This window comes from Trachypithecus francoisi, unplaced genomic scaffold (assembly GCF_009764315.1).
Source record: "Trachypithecus francoisi isolate TF-2019V2 unplaced genomic scaffold, Tfra_2.0 Lachesis_group5, whole genome shotgun sequence".
Taxonomy (NCBI): Eukaryota; Metazoa; Chordata; class Mammalia; order Primates; family Cercopithecidae; genus Trachypithecus; species Trachypithecus francoisi.
In genome coordinates, this window is record NW_022681470.1 from 82,288,105 (window position 1) to 82,311,529 (window position 23,425).

A 23,425-nucleotide genomic window follows, 5' to 3' on the forward strand; every position below is an offset into this window, starting at 1 on the left:
TTTTGCATGTTTTGAAATGGTTGTTATCTTCATGCTTAAATGAAAACTCGGCTCTGTATAAAATTCTTAAGCTATTCTTTTTATTTCCCTTAGGAAATATTCTGGCATTTGAATGTTGCTGTGGAGAAGTGTGAGGTTAACTTGATGTTTTTTACTTGTCTGATATGAAAAAAGTAGCTCATTTAATTTTTTTTACAGTTTGGTTAGTAATGAGTTTGAGCAACCTTTCTTGTTTGTTGGATATTTGTTGGTAATGATGAGAGCATGAATATGTAAGTCACTCCAAAGTCAATGCTGAGGTTGGGGTTAGCATATACTTTCTTGAAGGAGTTGGCAAATGATGGCCTCTCAGCCAAATCTGGCCTGCCACCTGTTTTTGTATGTTTACAAGCTAAGAATGGTTTTTACACATGAAAATTCACAGCTACTTTAGTGATAGGTAACACTAACTTCGAATCCCAGTTAAGTGAGATGTTATCTTCCCCCAAAGAACACTATTTTTCTTATAGGCCTATATTACAAAAAAATACATAATTATTATTATCACTTACTGAATTTCATCAATAAAACATTTGTGGCAATTTGTTTTCTCTTTTTGTTATATGGTACCTATGTAATAGCCTCAACTTTTGCCTTTCGACTCACAAAGTCTAAAATATTTATTCTTTGGCTCTTTTTATTTTATTTTATTTTTTTGAGACAGAGTCTCATTCAGTTGCCCAGGCTGGAGTGCAATGGTGTGATCTCAGCTAATGGCAACCTCTGCCTCCCAGGTTCCAGCGATTCGCCTGCCTCAGCCTCTCAAGTAGCTGGGATTACAGGCATGCACCACCACTCCTGGCTAATTTTTGTATTTTTAGTAGAGGTGGGGTTTTGCCATGTTGCCCAAGCTGGTCTCGAACTCCTGGCATCATGTGATCCGCCCACCTTGGCCTCCCAAAGTGCTGGGATTACAGACCTTAGCCACTACACCTGGCCTCTTTGGCTCTTTTTCAAAAAAAGTTTACTGTCTCTTGCTTTATTGCAAGTTCAGAATGGATTTGATTTAGGGAATTTTTTTTTTTTAAATCCAGTGCAATCTACTTCCCTTAGGATCTGTTTCTTCGTCTTATCTCCAGTTATGGTCACAGTTATATCCTTCAGTTGTTGGCTGCAGTGAATGATCCTTCTGTGGCCTTTCTTGGTATTCTTTGGGTCATGAGTAGGACTCTTTCTGCACCTTGAGGCTCGTCAATAGGTAGACTGTCCTACATTGATGTTTTAGTTGTCAGCTTCATACCTACTGTGTAGATTTTTTTTTTTTTTTATGAGACAGAGTCTCGCTCTGTCACCCAGGCTGGAGTGCAGTGGCGCAATCTCGGCTCACTGCAAGCTCTGCCTCCGGTGTTCACGCCATTCTCCTGCCTCAGCCTCCCGAGTAGCTGGGACTACAGGTGCCCGCCACCATGCCTGGCTAATTTTTTGTATTTTTAGTAGAGATGGAGTTTCACCGTGGGCTCAATCTCCTGACTCGTGATCCACCCGCCTCGGCCTCCCAAAATGCTGGGATTACAGGCGTGAGCCACCGCGCCCGGCCGGCATTTCTATTCTAGTAAGAACTACTCTTACCCCTGGCTTATTTCAGTCTATCTTAGTTGATTTATCTGAAGCATATTCATTTGCCAGCTAAAACTTTTTCTATTCTCCATTGATTCCAGTCTTAAATTTTTACCTTTAGTTCTTCAGTTATGGCACACGGCCATGTAGCACATCAACTTTATTTAAAGACTTTCTGTATCTTGTTAGATTTCCCTCAGTAATCAGAAAGAAACTCCCCTTTCTATATTTCATTACCCACTCCCTTTTGTTCTATTCTATCTGAAGAATGCTGGTAATATATGGATGTGACCTTTTAGTGCTTAGTGAATGGTGAAATTAGTTCATCAACTTCAGCTACCACTTCTGATGACTTTCGTAAGTTCTTTTTGATAATTTCCCCTAAGAAAATAATCTTAAAACGTACCATTATCTTTAGCATGCTATTTAATGTAAACTAAAATTGTATGTACATAAACCAATGCATGTAAGATGGAAAAAATTTGCCATAGAGAGGAAGTTAGACAAGATCGAGATTGACCTGAGAAAGCTAACTAGCTTAGTGAAGGCTTTGGAAATTTTACTGTATATAAGAAACAAAGGCAGTCAGGATATTATATTAAGCCTATTGAGAAGCTGGGAACTATATATGCCATTTTGAATACCAATAGTCATAGTTGTCAGATTGTATTGTATATTAAAGATAATAATGTGAATTTTTTTTACAGCCAGTTACTTTGTAGTTTCACTCAGAAAAACATATGGAGACATTTATACCCTTTGATTTGACAACTGAAAATCAAGAGATGGACAAGGAGGAAACCAACACAAAACCAAGGTAAAAATAAGATAAAATATAATGAGAGTTTTTTCTAAAGTAAGATTTCAGCAGTGTATGGCTGGTGGTAAGCCATTCTGACAGTGAAAGACTTAAAATATCATATTAGAATTTACTGATGATTCTAGAGTTTAGAAAAACCTTAGTTTCTCAGGGAGTGTTTTCTAACAAGATAGGCAAGTTAACACTGGTTGTTGGCTCCTTCCCCCAGAACAACCTTGGATATGCCAAAACAGTGAGAAGGAGGTTGTTGGATATGAGAAATTAACCAACAACTGAGAAATCCTAGGAAAGCAAAAGGCATCATTTGTAATAGTATCAAAAATAGGTACATTAGATACATAAATACTTTTTTGTTTTTTGAGACAGAGTCTCGCTCTGTCACCCTGACTGGAATGCAGTGGCACGATCTTGGCTCACTGTAACCTCTGCCTCCCAGGTTCAAGCGATTCTCTAACCTCAGCCTCCCTAGTAGCTAGGATTACAGGCACCCACCACCACACCTGGCTAATTTTTTTTGTAGTTTTAGTAGAGAAGGGGTTTCACCATTTTGGCCAGGCTGGTCTTGAACTCCTGACCTCATGATCCACCCACCTCGGCCTCCCAAATAAATACTATTTCTTTTAAATGATGTAATTATGACCTTTATGAAAAAATTATAAAGTTTAATTGAGAATTCAACAAAATTTATATAGAAAAGCAAAGGATCAAGAATATGTAAAACACTTATTAAAAAGAAAATCTGATAATCTTGACCTACAACTCTTAAAACTTATTATAAAGCTATCATAATTAAGGAGTGTGCTGTAGAACAAGGATACACAAATAAAGAATAAAGAACCCAAGAACAGACCATTGTATTCATTTTAAGTGAACATAGACTTGGCGTTATAGGTTAGTGAAGATTAAGTGGGCATGTTCAATAATGGTGCTGTGACAATTGTATATCCTTATTGGCTGGGGGCAGGGGAAGAAATGGAGCCTGTCTCTTACAATATACCCAAAAGTCAAGGATTTAAGGACTTATGTATTAATTAAAAGACTTGTAAAAGGTAAAAGTTTATGTTAGGAAAACATATAAGCTCATTTTGTCATTACCTTGGACTGAGGAAAGATTTCTTTTTTTTTTTCTTTTTTTTTTTTAGAGACGGAGTCTCGCTCTGTCACCCGGGCTGGAGCGCAGTGGCTGGATCTCAGCTCACTGCAAGCCCCACCTCCCGGGTTCACGCCATTCTCCTGCCTCAGCCTCCCGAGTAGCTGGGACTACAAGCGGCCGCCACCTCGCCCGGCTAGTTTTTTGTATTTTTTAGTAGAGACGGGGTTTCACCATGTTAGCCAGGATGGTCTTGATCTCCTGACCTCGTGATCCGCCCGTCTCGGCCTCCCAAAGTGCTGGGATTACAGGCTTGAGCCACTGTGCCCGGCCAGAAAGATTTCTTAAGAAGTCATAAACAATACAAACCATAAAGGAAAATGCAGATAAATTTTATTAAAATTAGTAACTTCTGTTTATAAAGACATCAAGAAAGTGAAGATAATTCCAAATGAGAGATATAAAGTGACAAAAGATTGCTGCTCAAAATGTGTAAATAACTACTACACATTGTTTACAAAATGGCAAAAAATTCAGTACCAAAAGAAAAAAAAAAAAAACGGTAGGGAGGACAACAGATATAGATAGACATTTTAATGAAGAGGAAAATTTTCAAGATATTTATAAACAAAGTGGGAACGCAAAACGCTCAAAGGAAAAGGATTTAAGAATAATACCTAATAAATGATCTATAAATAAGTTCAAAGACATTGTGCTTTCTTTGTCATAGAAAAGAAATATTACCTTCTTAATGATTTGTTTAAGTATTTTTCTTTAATATACCAATAAAGTACTTTTTTTCCCTTAACAGTACATATAAGACTTTACAGAACCTAGAATTTTCTCTGCTTTATAAAACTGTGATCTACAATATAAGTTGATTGTAGGCAGTAATTTTGGATTCTGTTCTTATGAAAAAGTTTTTCTAACAGTAGAGAGTTGGCCAATGTCCTGTGAAAAAAAAGGAAGGCAATATATGGGTATGAAATTTCAGAAAATTGTATTCTGACTTCACTCTGTTTAATTGGGTAACAGTTCTTCATCTTCTAAAATGAGATCAAGATTCATAAGGCCCTAACACCAGTTAGACCTATTTAAAATCTAACTAGACTCTCCATGTAAATGTTGCAGATCTTTTTCAAAGTGCCTATCAAAAATACTTGAGTGAATAGATATTATATTGTATTGTAAAGTCAGAATAAATATTTAATCTTTCAATTATGGAGAATGTTAATCATAGTATTTATTAAACCTAAGAAGCTGTTTTAATTATAAATGTGAAATTTTAGGTCATATGCTAATAGCTCAGTATTTTGTTGGTGTGATTTTTCCATTTTTTTTCTTAGAATTGCTTTCTTTGTCATTTAGACTTTTAAAATATGAAGAGAAAAAATACGAAGATATAAAACCATTAGAGACTCAACCAACTGAAATAGCAGAAAAGGAAACATTGGAATATAAAACAGTTAGAACATTCTCTGAATCTTTGAAATCAGAGAAAACAGAAGGTATTTATCAAGATTACTATTTAGGCATGTTGGTTTATATTTTAGTTTGTGGAAATTGAAATAAATTTTTCATAGCATTAAATTAAGGAAACAAGTGAAACATTGAAATATTAGTGTCTACTTTCAAAATATAAAGTTGGGTATTTTACTCACTTCATTAGTCATAGCAGTTAGCAGTGTCTTCAAATACAAAGCTTGCTCTTCAACGGGAACATAATCTAACTATTCATAATAATAATAAAAGTAACAGGAGGCCGGGCGCGGTGGCTCAAGCCTGTAATCCCAGCACTTTGGGAGGCCGAGACGGGCGGATCACGAGGTCAGGAGATCGAGACCATCCTGGCTAACACGGTGAAACCCCGTCTCTACTAAAAAAATACAAAAAATTAGCTGGGCGAGATGGCGGGCGCCTGTAGTCCCAGCTACTCGGGAGGCTGAGGCGAGAGAATGGCGTAAACCCGGGAGGCGGAGCTTGCAGTGAGCTGAGATCCAGCCACTGCACTCCAGCCTGGGAGACAGAGCGAGACTCCGTCTCAACAAAAAAAAAAAAAAAAAAAAGTAACAGGAATATTACTAATACCAGTGAAATGTCAGAATATCTGATATGTCTATAGCGCTTTACAGTTTCCATCACTTTTTCATGCATATCATGTCATTTTTTTGAGGTACAGACCTTACAGGTGGGTCACGGTTCTCCTAAGTCCCCAGTGCCTCTGACTGTGTTGTGACCTCCTTTATTGCTCTTACCTACTAGTATCTAATTACTCCCTCACATACCTCCATTTTTTAAGTCTTCTTTCCTTCTTCACTCAAATTCTGCTATTTCCAGGATTTGATTTTACTTTTTACCACAACTTCCTTTCTCATCCAGCACTTTTATGTCCTCACTTTTATAAGCTTTCAGCCCCATTTATGGTGCTTGTGTGGGGAAAACTGTACCTCCTCTCCTTTGAAGTAAATCCCGCCACCTCATTTTGGAGCTCTGCTTCTGCCATTTCCTCAGGAAATTGGGGTCCATCAGATATATTCTCTTGTCTTTTTTTTCTCCTGGCTCTTTTTCTGTCAGCACATAAACAAGCTACATGCTTAAATACCTTAAACAAAACAACCCAGAAACATCTTTGGTTCTGTATTGCCTTCTCATAGTTATCAGGCTTTTTGAAAGAGTAGCCTAGACTTCCTTACCTCTAATTCATTCCTCAACCTGGATTCTACCTCTTTCCTTCTCCTGGTAAGACTCTTTCAAGATCACCAGATACCTCCTCGTCACTAATCTTTATAAAATAATTAATTTATAAATAAAATAATTTGTATTTCACTGCATCATTCTGCAATATTTTATTATTTGACCACTTATTTCCATTTTTTTCCCCTTAACTTTTAAGGAAATACTTACCTGGCTTTCTTGATACTTGTCTATCTGCTCATTTTCAGTCTCTTTTATGAGTTTTTTACTTCTCTCTGTTGCCTTTAAATGTTACTGTTTCTCAGGTGTTTTAGGGTCTGCCAAAATTAGTGTTTCCTCTTCTCTATGGACTAGACCATACTTTGTTTTTAGTAATAATATATAGTCATGTTCTCCATATGACATTTTGGTCAATGATGGACTGAATATATGATGATGGTCCCATAAGATAATAATACTGTATTTTCACTGTACCTTTTCTACACTGAGATGTGTTTAGATACACAAATACATAGTATAGTGTTACAGTTGCCAACAGTGTTCAGTACAGAAATGTGCTTACAGATTTGTAGCCTATGACTAATAGTCTATTCCATATAGCCTTGGTGTGTACTAGGCTGTACCACCTAGGTTTGTGTAAGTGCACCCTTTGATATTTGTGTGACAAAATTGCCTAATGATGCATTTTTCAGAATGTATCCCTGTCATTAAGTAATACATGACTGTATTCCTTCCTATTTTACCTATTAAATGCATACCACAAACAATATTTAGGTATACCGTTAGTTTTCTTCATCCTCTGCCTGAAGATGGGTATATTTGATTTCTGGAAGGGGCCTGAGCTTCCAGAATTCTGGCCTTCATTGAGCCAGAATGTTTTAATCTGTGGAGTGCCTAGACCTTACAGATAGCTGTGTTTGCAGGCTTGTCAAAGCTTTCCCTCCAACAGAGTGAAAAGTAGAAGGAGTACTCTGAGCCTTTTGCTATTTTTCTTAGGAAAGAGAAAAGAAATATAAGGCTAGATAGGGATACAGGTGTTGGGTAAAGCAAGAATTTGGCCACATTAAGGAATTTTGTCATTATGCTTTGAAGATAAGAGCCATGGAAAGGTTTTAAGCAAGGAGTTAATATGAGGATTTCTGTTTTGCGAAGATCACTCTATTGAAGAACAGATTGAAAGAGAACAAGAATTGATACAGCGGGACCATTTAGGAGGCTGTAGATATTCTGAAGGTACAATTATCACTTATGGTGATGGGTTGGTGAGAGAGAAGGAGGTGTCGAAGATGATACCTACACCTTGGGCTTGCTTAAAATAACCAATAGTGGCCCCATTCACTAAGACTGGAAGTCCTTAAAAAAAGGTCAGGAGTTTAGAGGAAGGATCATGAGTTCAATTTTGGACATGTTGAATTTGGAGTACCTTTGACACATGCCAGTGATGTCTAGGAGGCAGTTGAATATATGTGTCAGGAACTCAGAGAAGTTAGGGGTGAGGTGATATATTTGGGAGTAATCATGTGTGTGGATGTTTAAGCCATAGCCATTGATGAGATTGACCAGGGAGAATGTATAAAGTGAGACTAAAACAGGGCCAAGGAAATGTAGCAATTACGAGCCAGGAAAAGGACAGTGGCAAAGAACATGGGATTGGTCAGAGTTAAGCTGAATAGGATGACAAGAAAGAGAGAGTGGGAAGTGTCACAGGACTCAAAGGAAACAATTGTATCCAAAAGGAGAAGAAGTGGTCTAAAGTATCAACACTGGTAAGTAAAATGAGGACTAGAAAATGTCCATTGAATTTATTGACCTCAAGAATATGGGACTCGAGTGCTGTTTTTGTGACGTTCCAAAGCCAGACCAGATTGGATTAAGAAATGGATAGTAAATGAGGAAATAGAGTTACTGACTATATGCAACTCTTCAGAGAAGTTTAGCTGTGAAGAAAGGCAGAATATAGACTGATAACCAGAGGGAGCTGTGATTTTATTTGAGATAGGAGCTGCTTGGATATGCAAAAGAAAAAAGGAGTAGTTAATAGTGTAGGCATGAAGAGACAGGATCTAAACAAAATGTGGAAAGGACTAGTCTTGGATGAGAGGAAAACCAGATACCTTTTTAGTAAGTCAGGAGGACAGGAGGGAAAGATGGGTGCACAAGTGGGTTGCTTCGTTTGCTTGAAAATGGCAAGTTGAAAGAATTCCCACTGATGCTTTTTTGTTCCCTGGGAAGTAGGCATTGAGATCCTCTGGAAGAGAAAGACTGAAAGGTAAAGGTTTGGAGATTTGAGGAGCATGGAGAAAATCTGAAATAGTCATTGAAAAGGAAGAAGAGCAAGTTAGACAATAGGATTTTTGGTTTGCATTCAGGGTCCATTTGTGGTTAATTAAAATGAATTTTGGGGGTTACCAATCCACATAGGGCCTCGTTCTAATAGCACTGGAATGTGCAAATGTATGCAAAAGAACACATAGAATTGGTTTTATCCAGGGGCAGTGTTTTGCCATACAGGTGAGGCCAACAGAAAGAGGGAGTTTAGGATATCGGCAAGAGTGCTGCGGAAAGACATAATCTAAGCTGGATAAAGAGAAAGATGAAATAAAATAGAGGGATGATGGATTGTAAGAAAGCAATGGGGCAACGGACTGGAGTTCCTGATGAGCTTAAAGAATGGTCATGTTGGGAGAATTAAACAAGCTGAGAGGATGGAGGGCAAGTGATGACAAGCACTGTTACGTAATTGTGAATGTGGTTGGTTGATGTAGAGTTAGTGATGGGAGGACATCCAGAAAAGAGGGGAGGAGAGCACAGCTTTAGACAGGTCTTAATTCATGAACACTGAAGTCATCCACGTGATGGCAGATTTAGTATGGAGAAAGTTGGCTTTCCCTTTAGCCAAAGTTCCAGATTGAGTGACCAGGCAATTGGTACTTATCAAAGAAGAGCGGAAGAATATAGTGTAATCAAAAAGCATGAGCTTCAAAGGAATAGATTTTTATGTTATTTATTACAGGAAGAGGGCAAGTTGTAATGATTTGGAAGTGGTGAATGGAGAGTGAGGAGTGTTAAAACAAGCTCACTTTCCAATCTTGAGGTAAATGGAGTGTGGGAATATACAGCCACTAACTAGAGAGTTGCATGTCAGTAGTGCCATAGGGAATAACTAGATTTCAACTAAGGTAGAGAGGAATAGAGTTTAAAGATAGAAGAAAGTTTTCACAACTACCTCACCAATCTTTCCACTAATGCCACATTTTTTTTTCATTGTGATCTCCTGAACAATCCTCTTGTTTTCTTATCTTTCTCTCATCCCCAGCTACCCTCCTCCTCACTACCCCACAATTGAAAGCCTTACCATCATTCAACATTTGATCTTTGGAACAGGAGAGGTCTGTGGTTTCCTCCGATTATACAAGTGGGAAATTATCTCTCTCTCTCCTGAATTAGGACTGTTGGTTGAAATAAAACTTACTGCTTATTTCATTTGTACCCCTTTGTTTTGTTTGTAATTATCCTGTCTTTTGCCTTACTAAATTGTAGCACAGTGCCTTGCACTACGGAAGTATTTGTTAAATGAATGAGAACAAGAAAATGTATTTCTGTCTTCAAAGCTCTGTTTTTACTATTTTCCCCATTCTTCTATGTGTTAACTCTACCAATTAGGTAAGCCATAGACAAAATAAGAAATAGACCTTTTGTTACTTTTCTGTATTTATATCTAAATATTTTCTCTGCTCAGTTATCAAATTACAGTTAATAAAAAGGGTCATTTCTGTATTTATTTCATGTGAGGATTCACACTTTAAAGATTTAGTATAATATTCAAAAACCACAATTACTTTTGTATCAACCTAATAATAAAGTTAACTAACGTTTACCTTAGTAAGCACTTACTGTGTGCTTTAAATGTATTAACTAATTTAATTCTTGTAACAACCTATGAGGTTCTTACTATGACAATTCTCATTTCAAAGGTGAGGAAAGCAAGGCAGATAGGTAACTTACAAAGTAAATCACATGACTATGAGTGTTAAAGCTTGTATATGAGCTTGGAACCCAGGCAGCCTGTGCCCTTAACTACTATGCTATACTGCCTTATATAATCATTAACTGTGTTGCTGGGTATGTGGAATTACTATGGTATTATTTATATCTCACACTAGTTATTCAGTTAATAATGGTTTTATTTTCAGATTACCTTAAAGAAAATGTAACTCAACAACATATGGTTTCTCCAGAACCAGCTTCCCTTAGGGAAAAAGGGAAGTCATGGAGAAAAAAGGACCAAACTCATGCTTGTCCAAAAGTTGGGAAAGCCAGTCCTGTGTCATATGATAGAACAGGTATGTGGTATCATTGAACCAGATTGCTTAGAAATCACTATACTTTTTCAAATTATTCTGTGGTTTGTTTGCTTGTATTGGACACTGACTTTAGAAAAAACAGTATTACTGAATTTTATGTGTTTGGTTGCTTAAAGGATTATTAAAATGCTTTTTAAGTTCTTTTTGAAAATCTAAAATATTACATTGAATAATTGACAGAGACTGTTTAACAACTGTTCTTAATTAAGAACAATCTCTGAAGGCTATGATTTTAGAACTACAATATAAACTGTATAGTTTTTTACATACAACTGTAGTAAAACGATGATTTCATTTTATTTAACAATTTTATACCTTTGTCTGATAAAGAGTTTAAATCTCCAAATAAGTAGTTTATTTAAATAGATTTTCTTCCACTAACATCTTCTAGTTTGTGTTTTCTCTATGCCTGAAATTCTTCTTAGTATTAATATTTTAAATTTTATAAGAGAAAGAAAACTTCTAATTTTAATTGAAACACCATGATACAGAGGTGGATTTATCATAAAGCTATTGAAGCCTAAGCTTCAGGGCCCCTGACTCACACAGGCTTCACCCTTTCTTTAAATGAATATCCTCAAAATTATAAGTACCTCATATAGCACAAAACTTGCACAGACGTGGTGGTGTTCATACCCTCGTATAATTCTCTCCCCTTGAATGTGGAAAGGACCTGTGACTGCTTCTAACTAATAGGTGATGCGCTGTCACTGCTGTGATTATATTGCATTATCCAAGACTCCACCTTGCTGGTGGACTTGTTCTAAAGTCTCTCCCCTTTGCTGGCTTTGAAGAAGCAAGCTGCTATGACTCAAATCACAAGGAAATGAGTTCTTACAACCTCAGGGAGCTTGGAAGCAGATCTTTTCCCAATAGAGCCTCCAAATGAGAATCCATTCCCAACCAACACCTTGATTACAGCCTTTGAGACTTTAAGCAGAGGATCCAGTTAAGCTGTATCTAGACTCCTGACCCACAGAAACTGTGAGATAGTAAATACATGTTGTTTGAAGCCACTAAATTTGCAGTAATTTGTTATGCATTGTTTTAGGCCATTCTCACACTGCTGTGCAGAAATACCTGAGACAGGGTATTTTATAAAGGGAAGGGGTTTAATTCACTCACAGTTCTGCATTCCTGGGGAGGCCTCAGAAAACTTTCAATCATAGTGGAAGGCAAAGGAGAAGCAGGCACCTTTTTCACAGTGTGGCAGGATGGAGTGAGTGCAAACAGGGGAAATGCCAGATGCTTATAAAACAATCAGATCTCATGAAACTTACTCATTATCATGAGAATAACATGCGGGAAACCAACCCCATGATCCACTTACTCCACCTGGTCCCACCCTTGACACATGGGGATTATGGGGATTACAGTTCAAGGTGAGAGATTTGGATGAGGACACAGAGCCACACCGTATCATGCATCCAGGAAACTGATACAGTGGCTTTATTGCAACAAATGTTGCTGTACATTAAGAATTCTTAGTATTTAGTTGCATTGTCCTTTAGTGTTTTGAAATCGGTATCTAGTGTAAGAAAGGCCAGTAATTTAGGTTTAATGGTTGCCAGATAAATAAAATTCTAATTCTTTGTTGATTGCATTTCTTTAATTTGCTTCCCTCATTTAGCTTCTATAAATTCATGAATACGTAAACTGGTAAAGACCTAAGTAGCATTTTGTTTAGATTTTAAAACAATTATTAAAAGTTTCAAATATACAATATAGAGAAAATAATTTAGTATTCATGTACTCATTACCAGGATTTAACAACATTTAGTCATTTTTTTAAAAAAGGGAGTTGTAGACAGAATTGTAAGATGCCCTCCAGTATTCCTACCCTCTGGTGTACATGCTTTGTATAATTGCCTACCCCTAAGTGGAAACAGAACCTGTGAATATGATAGACTGTCACTCCCATGCTTTTATGTTACTTTATATGGCAAAGGGATTTTCAGATGTATTTAAGACTCTTAATCGGTTGACTTCAAATTTATCAAGGGAGACTATTAGAGGCAAGCCTGACCTAATCAGATAAACCCTTAAGAGACCAGAAGTAGTAGCAGAGGCCCTGCCATTGCCTTTGAAGGAGCAAACTGCTGTGTTGTAGAGAGAGCCACATGGCAAGAACCCTAAAGTTCGCTGAGAACTATACCCAGCCAACTACCAAGAAAATGGGGACCTCAGTAATACAGCCATAAGGAAACGAATTCCACCTCAAACCTGAGGAGCTTAGAGGCAAGTCTTTCACTAGCCCAGCCTCCAGATAAGGGCATGGTCAGCTGACACTTTGGTTTCAGCCCTGTGAGACCCTGAGCAGAGGAGCCAGCCAGAATTTGCCAGACTCCTGACCTTGTTTCTTTTTAGTAAGCATTCTTGATTCCGTCATGAACTAACCTAACTCTTTTTTAGAAAGATGTTTTCTTTCCAGCTTTTGGAAAGTTATGCCTTCCTTATATTTTACCATTTATTCTGAAAAAGGGTTCTTTATTTGCTGAAATTGTCTCCATTTTTGAACAGTCTTTGTCAGATCTATTGAATCTGCCAAATCACACTCAAAAATGGAAATGCTAATTTATGATACTTTCACGATATTACACAAGGGGAATACCCTTGCCAATAGTTGATATTTTCCAATTTTAAATTTTTTGCCAGTCTGAGTGAGATATGTGTTTTCATTTTTATTTTATTTGCAATTCCCTGATTACTAATGAGGTTGAATACTTTTCCATATGTTTATGGGCTGTTTATCTTTTCCTGTAAATTTTTTGTTCATCTTTTTATCAAAATGTTTATTTTTTGATAGTTAAGAATTCTTGAGATATTTGGTATAGTAATCTCTAGCCTGTTATATAGGTTATAAACATCTTTTTAAAATGTGTTAATTATATTTTAACTTTGTGTATGGTGGTTTTTCTTGTATATAAGTTGCTAAGATTGAGCAAGTCAAATTTATCATTGTTTTCCTTTTAACATGCTTTGATTCTTTTTCAAGAAGCCTTGACTACCCCAGTTTTATAAACATATTCTGCCATATTTTCTTCTAGTATTTCTATAATTTGTTTTTCCACATTTACAGCTCTAATCCATCTATAATTTATGCTTGCATGTAACTGCATATTTATTTCAAATGGCTAACCACTTTTGCATTATGATTTATTGAATAGTTAATTGTTCTTCTGTTGATTTGAATTATCTTTTTCACTTATTAGATTGGCTTGTATACATAGTTATATTTTGAAACTAATTTGTTCTACTTCTTTGCTTTTCTATGTCAATACCACACTATTTTGATTTCTAGAAGGTATAGATTTTTATATCTGGGTCTATAATGTTACTTATCCTCTTGTCAGACATACACAGCTGTACCATATCCTTAATACTAATTTTCAATACCTCACCTAGGGCACAAAATGTAAAGAGGGACTTACTCTTAGAGTCATGCAAGTGCCTCATCCTAGTTGTAATACTGTCTTATACAAGAGCTCAAGTCTCATTTAATCCTTAGAAAAGAAGTTGTTTTAGTCCAATGCTGTTTGTAATTTCTAGAGGGCCAGAAATATAACTTCTTTTTTTTTTTTTTTGAGACAGAGTCTCGCTCTGTCGCCCAGGCTGGAGTGCAGTGGCCAGATCTCAGCTCACTGCAAGCTCTGCCTCCTGGGTTTACGCCATTCTGCCTCAGCCTCCCGAGTAGCTGGGACTACAGGCACCCGCCACCTCGCCCGGCTCGTTTTTTGTATATTTTAGTAGAGACGGGGTTTCACTGTATTAGCCAGGATGGTCTCGATCTCCTGACCTCGTGATCTGCCCATCTCGGCCTCCCAAAGTGCTGGGATTACAGGCTTGAGCTACCGCGCCCAGCCGAAATATAACTTCTTAGCATGGCTTTCTGTATGCTTCTCTTTCCAAGATTTGTTCTATCAAGAAAACAGAGAAATGCAAATCAAAACCACAATGAGATACCATCTCACACCAGTTAGAATGGCAATCATTAAAAAGTCAGGCAACAACAGGTGCTGGAGAGGATGTGGAGAAACAGGAACACTTTTACACTGTTGGTGGGATTGTAAACTAGTTCAACCATTATGGAAAACAGTATGGCAATTCCTCAAGGATCTAGAACTAGATGTACCATATGACCCAGCCATCCCACTACTGGGTATATACCCAAAGGATTATAAATCATGCTGCTATAAAGACACATACACACGTATGTTTATTGCGGCACTATTCACAATAGCAAAGACTTGGAATCAACCCAAATGTCCATCTGTGACAGACTGGATTAAGAAAATGTGGCACATATACACCATGGAATATTATGCAGCCATAAAAAAGGATGAGTTTGCGTCCTTTGTAGGGACATGGATGCAGCTGGAAACCATCATTCTTAGCAAACTATCACAAGAAGAGAAAACCAAACACCGCATGTTCTCACTCATAGGTGGGAACTGAACAATGAGATCACTTGGACTCGGGAAGGGGAACATCACACACTGGGGCCTATCATGGGGAGGGGGGAGGGGGGAGGGATTGCATTGGGAGTTATACCTGATATAAATGATGAATTGAGGGGTGCTGACGAGTTGGTGGGTGCAGCACACCAACATGGCACAAGTATACATATGTAACAAACCTGCACATTATGCACATGTACCCTAGAACTTAAAGTATAATAAAAAAAAAAAAAAAGAAAATAAGTTTAAGGGCCAATAGGACAACCTGTATAGCATGGTGAATAAAAGCCAAGAAAAGAGACTCTTTCAAGAAGGAGAGGATTGTCAGTTGTCGGCTAAGAGATTAAGCGAGAGATGATCTGAAAGGTGTCTGTGGAATGAGTATTCTTAGGAAAAATATTTCCATCCCACGCTGTCATCCCTGCTTTTCTGATCCAACCTCCCCTCCCCCAGCTTAGGCATTTATTAAGAAAAGCCTTATAACCAGTTCCTGTTCCTAGTCTCTTCTCTTATTACTACCTGTGTAATTATGAATTAGGTCTTTCGTGACGTCTTTCTTAAATTGATAAATATTATTCCCTCTTTCCAACTTCTGTTAAAACTGAATTTTAAGCTATATTTTCTCCTCTAATAATATAATCATTATGCATACTTTAAGTTACCAGTTAAATTTTTTTCTCTATATAGAAATATTTGGAATATTTTGCATTATCCTTAAGTGATGCCCACATTTGCACTTATATTGGATTTTTAAATTGTTCTATACCAGAACCAAAAGATGATGATGTGATAAGAAATATTATTAGGCTACGAGAAAAGCTTGGTTGGCAAACTGTATTACCGCAGCACAGTTTGAAATATGGAAGTTCCAAAATTGCAGTTCAGAAGATTACTTTAAAGGTATTGTTCTATTTTATTTAATTTTGATTTTTAAAAATCAATGTTGAAATTATATTTTTATTTCATTTCAGATATTATGTCAAAGTCAAACATTACATTAATATCAAGTTACAATTATTTCGTGGTAAATGCAAAAGTGTTTGACATCATTTCGTTTTACTTATTTAAGAAATGGAGAATAGATCAAGCATATAAACTTTAAGTCTATAACACATCAAAATGTTTGTGTTTGTCCCCTCTCATCACTTTCTCTGAGTGAGTCCCCAGGAAAGGTGTATCTTCTGCCTGAAACTTGAATCTACTGTTTGGTTTCTGGATATCACTTTTTCTGTGATTTAAGAAGAAATTGTTAGGTAATGTAACATTCTATTCTTCTCACACTCTTAACTCCCTGGTACCTGATTTTCTATCTCATCTGGTCTGTGTTTCCTTATGCTATTCATTTTTTTCTTACTCATTAGCCTCTGTCTTCAGAGACATTTTAGCTTGTCCAAGGTCACATGACCAGAGGGTAGAAGCTGTGGTAAGAACTAAGGTTTGTATCCTGAGACCTCATTTATTACAGGTGCTCTAAGATTGAACAGGATCATCTCTCCCTACTGTTAGAAAGGGAACTCTCAAAATGTGGTCCCCAGGCAAGCAACACTAGAATCACCTTAGAACTTACTAGACATACATATTCTTATCTGCACCCTAGACCCACTGAATCAGAAACCTTTGGAGGCAGAGCCTTGCAATCTGTATTTTATTCAGTTCTCCACGATTCTAATGCACAATTAAGAACCACTGCTCCCAGCCAAGGATCAGCAGATTCTTTTCTGAAGAGGACCAGGTAATAAATACTTTAGATTTTGCAACTACTCAACTCTGTCACTGTAGTACCAAAGCATTGATAGATAATACATACATAAATGGATGTGACTGTGTTCCAATAAAACTTTATTTACAAAAACAGGCCCTTTGCCCTGCTCTACACTGTTGCCATGAAGATAAATCATCTTTTGATCACTTTTCAGAGGCAACAATGTGAAGGAAAGTACATGTATAATTGAATCAGATTTACCTAGTTTTGAACCTATACACTCACCATGTTATCAAGTTCCTAACCTCTTGAGCTTTAGTTTTTTGACCTTGAAATGGAGATAATAATAGTTACCATGGAGGACTGTGAAAATTAAATATATGCCGTGGTGCCTGGCAGGTAGTGGGCACAGTAGTTTAAAAACAAAACAAAACCATAGCTGTACATGGGTTCCTTGGACTCTCAAATAAAGTGAATTTCATTTGTGTGTGAAGAAAGGATTGAGAATATGATTAAACACTTGTTTTTAGTTGAAAAAATAATTCAATTGGAACATATTTTTATGCTTTTATGATTTGATTTTTTATATATATGATCCATTTGGAAGATTTGTATCTATCTTGTTTCTTAGTAATGTTTTGAAACCTAATTTAGAACATAAATGACTCAAATAGCCAAATAATAATTAAAAAGGTCATACATTATGCAAATCATCATTTAGAGCTCATTTATTTCCTGTTATTTGCAATTTTTAAACTTGTTTTTGAGGGTTTAATATTGATTATATTAGAAGCTGAAGTAAGAAAGTGAAACAGCTAAAATAATTGAGAAGAAACAAGTAATCTTCAAGGAAGACAGAATTTTAAAAAGTATAAAACTGGATCCAGAATTTAAAACTACAATGATTGGAAACCGTTTAGTTACGCAATTAAATAGCTTCTTTACGAAATGCTTTTTTATGGTAAAATTTAATTATCCAGAAAAGACTAAAGTTTTCTTATGATTTTAGAATTTTTTTTCAATAAAAGGTAAAAGTTTCAGGAAACTTTTATTTTAAAGCTAAAATAAATACATTTTACTTAACATTTTCCTTAATGTGGAATGGCTGATTTTTCAATGCCAAGTATGGGAGAGGCATTATAATTTATTTCAATAGCTTAGAATATGGGTTTAGAGTCAGACTTGGATTCACATCCCTAGTTCACCATTTCCTGAATTTGTGACTTTTCTCAAATTATCTAACTTATCAAAATATTCATTTTTTTAAATTTGAAAAACAGGGTCTTTCTCTGTCACCTAGGCTGAAGCCACAATGGTGTCAGTAAAGCTCCCTGCAGCTTCAAACTCTTGGGCTCAAGTGATCTCACCTCAGCCTCCTGAGTAGCTGAGATTACAGACGTGAGCCACCTCACTCAGTTCCCTCAAAGTATTAATTTCTGCAATTGTTTAGTGAGATTAAAAATATCAAGCCTTAGTTTCTTTAAATTTGAGAGGTGAAAGTTAATAGATTAAACTCTTATGGTTGTAAAGATAATGTATATGAAAGAGTTATTACTCATTATTTATTACTTAACAAATAATAGCTATTTTTATCTTATACCAAACCACAATCATTATCAAAATAAATGACAAATTTAGTGTGCCCAAAAGATTTCTGGTGTTGGCAGACAAATACTGGAAGATGGCATATATGTAAAAGGTATGTCGTTGAGTTCTTTGGATTAGTAAGCATGTATTATTAAGCATATAGATATTTTTTTCTGAATTAAGGATCCTTTTTTAAGGATGAAAATTAAATACGTTAAATCTTTCATAAGATTGATCTTGTTGAACATTGTTTAGACACAATTTGATGTTAGCTTTCTCCAAATATAGTATTCTTATTTTTAATCTGTGTTTAAATTATTTCAATTTAGTGGATAATCAGTTCAGCCATTGTATTAATTTTGTTAATTTAGTCACATTAATTAAATTTGTTTATTTTTCTTTTTTTAAATCTCAGAAACCTTTGGAAGATGATGGAGAATTTGTATATTGCCTTCCTCGGAAAAGTCCTAAAGCCCTTTACAATCCTTATGATCTTCAGGTAGTATCGGCTCATACTGCTAAACATTGCAAAGAATTTTGGGTTATTACTGCTTCATTTATCTCAAAGGTAATGTTTAATGGATGTTTTAAGCTTTCAGAATTACAATACAAAAATATTATCCAATGTAGAATTTAATTGCATACATTTATCTTTCTGTTTCAGAGATACTTGGTCATTTGTGGAGCAGTTTGTATATAAGAATCTCCTTGGGAGAATGTTATTTAATAGTGAAGTTTTTCCTTTTGTGTAGAGATTTAGGTTTGGAGATTCAACTTTAGTAAATTTTTTCATCTATCAAATACTTTGTTAATACTTGGAGTAAATTTTTAAAGGAAGAACTACAAAACAAGCATTTGCTAACATAATGGGAACTATAATAATAAAGAAAAGAATATTCTTTATTGGCACATTTGTCAGAAACTTTATTGCCAGATGTAGAAATCCCCCTTTTACACTCTTATATAGCATTTTGATATTTATCACAAGTTGAAAATATACAATTGCTTGTTTTAATGATTTGTTTAATATCTGCCTTTTTCTGCCCTCCCAGCCTCCCAACTAAAATGAACTTTATGCATGGGCAAGTCCACATCTTTGTATGAGGTAGATCTGTATGTACAGATACAGAAATACATCTAATAGTATCAAGTGAGAATGGAGGAAAAACTTCTGTATATATATATGAATATACACATAGATACATATGTGCTGATAAAAATATGCATAATTTTATTTCTGGAATAAAATTTCTTTTTAAATGGTGACATTCAGATAGGGGAGGGGCACTCATGGGAAGAGAGAGAACTCCTTGATGAAGGGCATGTAGTTTTTGAATGTCAATATAGGGTATGTGGGTAGTGAGATTATAAGCCACTTTGGACTACCGCATCTCTGTAGCTAAAATTAAGTTCATAAATACTACTTTTATAGAAAATGTAAAAATTATGAGACTCAAATTTGAACAGCTATTTGTGAAAAGTATCTCAGGGTGAGGAGGAAGTTTCTCTCTGTTGGAGCACAAGAAATAGTGTTAGAAAATAGCAAGTGTAGAAGCACTGTGTTGAGGGAAATCAAATTTGGGTATAGATAAAATAGCTGAGGAGTCATACATGGAAAAAACTTAGTTATAAAGGCAAGAAGTTATCAGCCAAATACAGGCTTTCTTAATTTCTTGAAAATGGTACATATTTTTAAAATAAATAAAATAATGCTTTTGTGTTTTATTTTGTAGGTTACTAATATCGTTGGTAGTATAAAGGAAGTAGAACTCATACCTACTTTGGAATGGCTATCAGAAAGAAAACATTACTATTTATTACGTCAATTCAGGATATTTTCTGATTTCCGGTGAGGTGAAAAAAAATGAAACCAGTTCTTTGTAGTTTGATCCTGTTGAAGGAGCAGTTGCCTGAGTGACATGTGGGTTCTACTACAGTAATACCAGTAGAAAATAGTACTAATTCCTTTATCTAAAAAATTTTTATGGAACACCCCATTTCCTCTGTAACTTGTGAAGAAATGCCAATAATTTTGGCATTTAAGAAGCATTTTTCCTTTCAGAATTAATAAAGCATTTGTTACCTGTAACTTATGAGGAAATGCCGTAAGTTACAGAGAGATGGGATGTTCCATAAAAATTTTTTAGGTGAAGGAAGTTTACTCTTTTCAGTATTAAAAGTCTTAATTTTAGTCTTTTTGGATAAATATTGTAAAAATATCTTATAGTCAAGCAAACTTAAATACACCCTACAGTTGACTCTACCACAATGCAAGGGTTAGGGGCCCTGACCCCCTACACAGTTCAAAATTTGAGTATAACTTTTGACTCTACCCAAACTTTGCTATTAATACTAATAGTCTACTGTTGACAAGAAGTTTTATCGGTAACATAAATAATCATTAACATATTTTGTCTGGTAGATGTATACTGTAATCTTCTCTAATGTCTGCTTTTTCTTGTGATATGTTCTTGTCTGCTGGGGACTAGGAAAACAGATAAATAATATTTTAAATTGTTTATTTAATATGTAAATAGATTGAATAACTAAGGACCTGAGAAACTTTTTTTTTTTTTGTAAGAGAAGAAGGATTTTGTGACAGAGAAATTAATTATTAAATAAATGTTATTGTGTACCTATTTTGTTTCACATGTTCAAGAACTGGAGACAGAACTGTGAAAAAATATACAAGGTTTCTGTTCCTATAGAACTTATATTCTAATGGAAGGAGATAGATAATAATAGGTAAATAAATAATTTCAGATCGTGACGAGGCCTAGAAATATAATAAAACAGAGAATTAGAGACGTGTGTGTGTGCATTGGTTCTTTAGATAGGATGGTCAGAGATGTGGCATTGAAGCAGAGACCTAAATGATGAAAACTAGGCAGCTGTGTGGGAGCTCCAGAAGATGCAAGTTTCAAAGTTGTGAAGCAGGAACTAGTTTACTATGGATTTGACAGTAGAAGTGGTGTTCCTGGAATGAAGTTGGTAGGAAATGAAGCTGGTTCTGTTATTTTCTGGGACCTGTCACATGTAGTGTAGGTGACTGAGTAACAGTTCTGAGTTTCTTGTCAAAGATAGGTGATAATTGCATCCCGGTAATTTAGGAGCTAGAATTGGGGCTAGATAGGTTTTTGATTCTGGGTTATCAATTTAAGATATTATCCAAAGTGATATTTTCTGTATCTTTTTATTTGAAACTCTGTCAGTGTCAGACTTTCCACTGTTATCCTTGCCTTCTGATACATCCTCAGGGTCTGCTCTGCTCTAAATAGTTATTATTTATTAAACTTTTTAAGTTCAACTGCAACTGGGACAAGAATCATCTTTTTACATGACATTTGGTATCAAAGTCTATAGTCAAAATGATTCATTTTCTTTATTCATGTTAAGAAAAAAATAAATTTTATATTTACTTAGTTTGTACTTAATTTTATATATACTTAATATACTTACTTAATTTTAAATTTTATTTTTAATATTTTCGTAGTTTTTCTTAGATCACGATATTGTAAAAGGTAATATTTCAAATAGAAAAATGAGATAAAGATGAAATGTTAACAACTTAAGCTGGTGATGCCAGTACAGGGGTGATTAGACTATCAGCATCATTGTTTTACCTCATGACACTTTTCTGGTATATTAGTTTTTGTGACCTGATGCAGATACGCCTTACACCGTTGGGTTCCCCTCTGATTCTTAAGGATTTTCAGGGATCTTCTAGGGTTCTGAGATACTATGACTCTATGGATTTGGATTAAAGTGAAATAGTAACTTATGTGGAGTGCTTCTTTGGAACTGGATTTAAGGTCAAGGTACTAGATTTTGATTGAGGCAGTCCTGATTTTCAAGGCCTCAAGTGAGCCTGTTTGAAGGATATCATGGGATTCTCTTTGAACTGCTTGGATGGCTCCAGGCCCCTTTCAGCCTTCTTTGATTCAAAATTAGCCAACGTCATCACTAAGATTGGCTGTTTGGTTGGCTTCTCAGACACACCCCTATCCCCACGATTTTCTGCTGCCCACTAGCTCTCACCAGCTACATAAGTAATCTCATATTGGCAAACAAGTATCACATCTCAGTGTTTATTTAAAGGTGGTTGTTTTCCTCTAGATGCAAAGGCTACCAAGGAAGTGATTGTGATACTGCATTAGACACGTGCATAATATAGGTGGCAATATTCATTTAGAGTTGAGAGAGATTTGCAGAAACAGTTGGCATGTCTTTTTCAGAATGCATGATAATTATTGATGATGAATCATAACCAGGGAAACTTTCCAATTCCTTCTCATGTAGGTTCTTTGAGTTTTAAAAATTACAAGTGCATTTTTTACATAAATATTAAATAATATCAAAATGACATACATTACCTTAATTTTTTACTTACCACTATACAGACTTTTTATCAATGTACCTTTTCATTATCACTGAAAATTGAATCTTGACTTTTCTTGAAATATGAAGTCTCTTTTCAAAGTAAGCCAATAAACATATAAAGGAAAACAATATTTTAAAAATCATTTTTAATATTTATTGGAATGTTGCAGCTAAGTGAATCCTGCATCTGTGAGAATTATAAGGACTTTCGTTTACATTTACCTTTTGCTGTATATTCTGCTGATAGTTTGGGAGAAAATTTATATGGTTTAGCATTTACTTTAGGTAACTCAGGATGAATGAAACATGTTCTAGAGAATATTCTGATATTACTAAGCTTTTACTAAATTTATTCCATATAAATGGTTTATGGATATGGAATATAAGAAGCATTTTTCCTTTCAGAATGAATAAAGCATTTGTCACCTGGAAATTGAATGTTAAAAGAGTTAAGACAGAGAAGAGCAGGTAAGTTTTGATATGCAATATATTTATAAAAATTTCAAAAGGAAGCTATATGTTTTATATGTAGTGTGGAAACAGATATAATTTCATTTTCATTCAGTGATTAGAAAGTCACATTCCATTGCTTTATGATGAAACTTAACCCATTTTTATTCTTTAAAGACTATTAAACACTGTATTTTGCAGTATACCATTCTATGGTCATAGAGCTATGGAAAACCTTGATGAGTTCCCTTGGTCATTTTATCTAACTTCTTGCTTCCAGGAAGA

The 23,425-nt window shown here is 35.5% G+C and overlaps 1 protein-coding gene across 2 annotated transcripts in view; it reads left to right on the top strand.

Moving 5' to 3' along the window:
- Nucleotides 1-23,425, top strand: part of DNAH14 (dynein axonemal heavy chain 14) — a 604,313-nt gene that overhangs the window by 16,261 nt on the left and 564,627 nt on the right. The window contains exons 2-8 of one of the 2 annotated variants that reach the window (XM_033199195.1): nucleotides 2,304-2,413; nucleotides 4,875-5,014; nucleotides 10,394-10,543; nucleotides 15,791-15,921; nucleotides 18,726-18,878; nucleotides 20,044-20,159; nucleotides 23,096-23,158. In XM_033199195.1, coding sequence (XP_033055086.1) covers nucleotides 2,337-2,413; nucleotides 4,875-5,014; nucleotides 10,394-10,543; nucleotides 15,791-15,921; nucleotides 18,726-18,878; nucleotides 20,044-20,159; nucleotides 23,096-23,158 — 830 coding nt within the window. In that variant the 5' untranslated portion in view covers nucleotides 2,304-2,336. Of the gene's footprint in view, nucleotides 1-2,303; nucleotides 2,414-4,874; nucleotides 5,015-10,393; nucleotides 10,544-15,790; nucleotides 15,922-18,725; nucleotides 18,879-20,043; nucleotides 20,750-23,095; nucleotides 23,159-23,425 lie in introns of those variants that run through there. The other variant, XM_033199196.1, reaches the window with a different exon arrangement.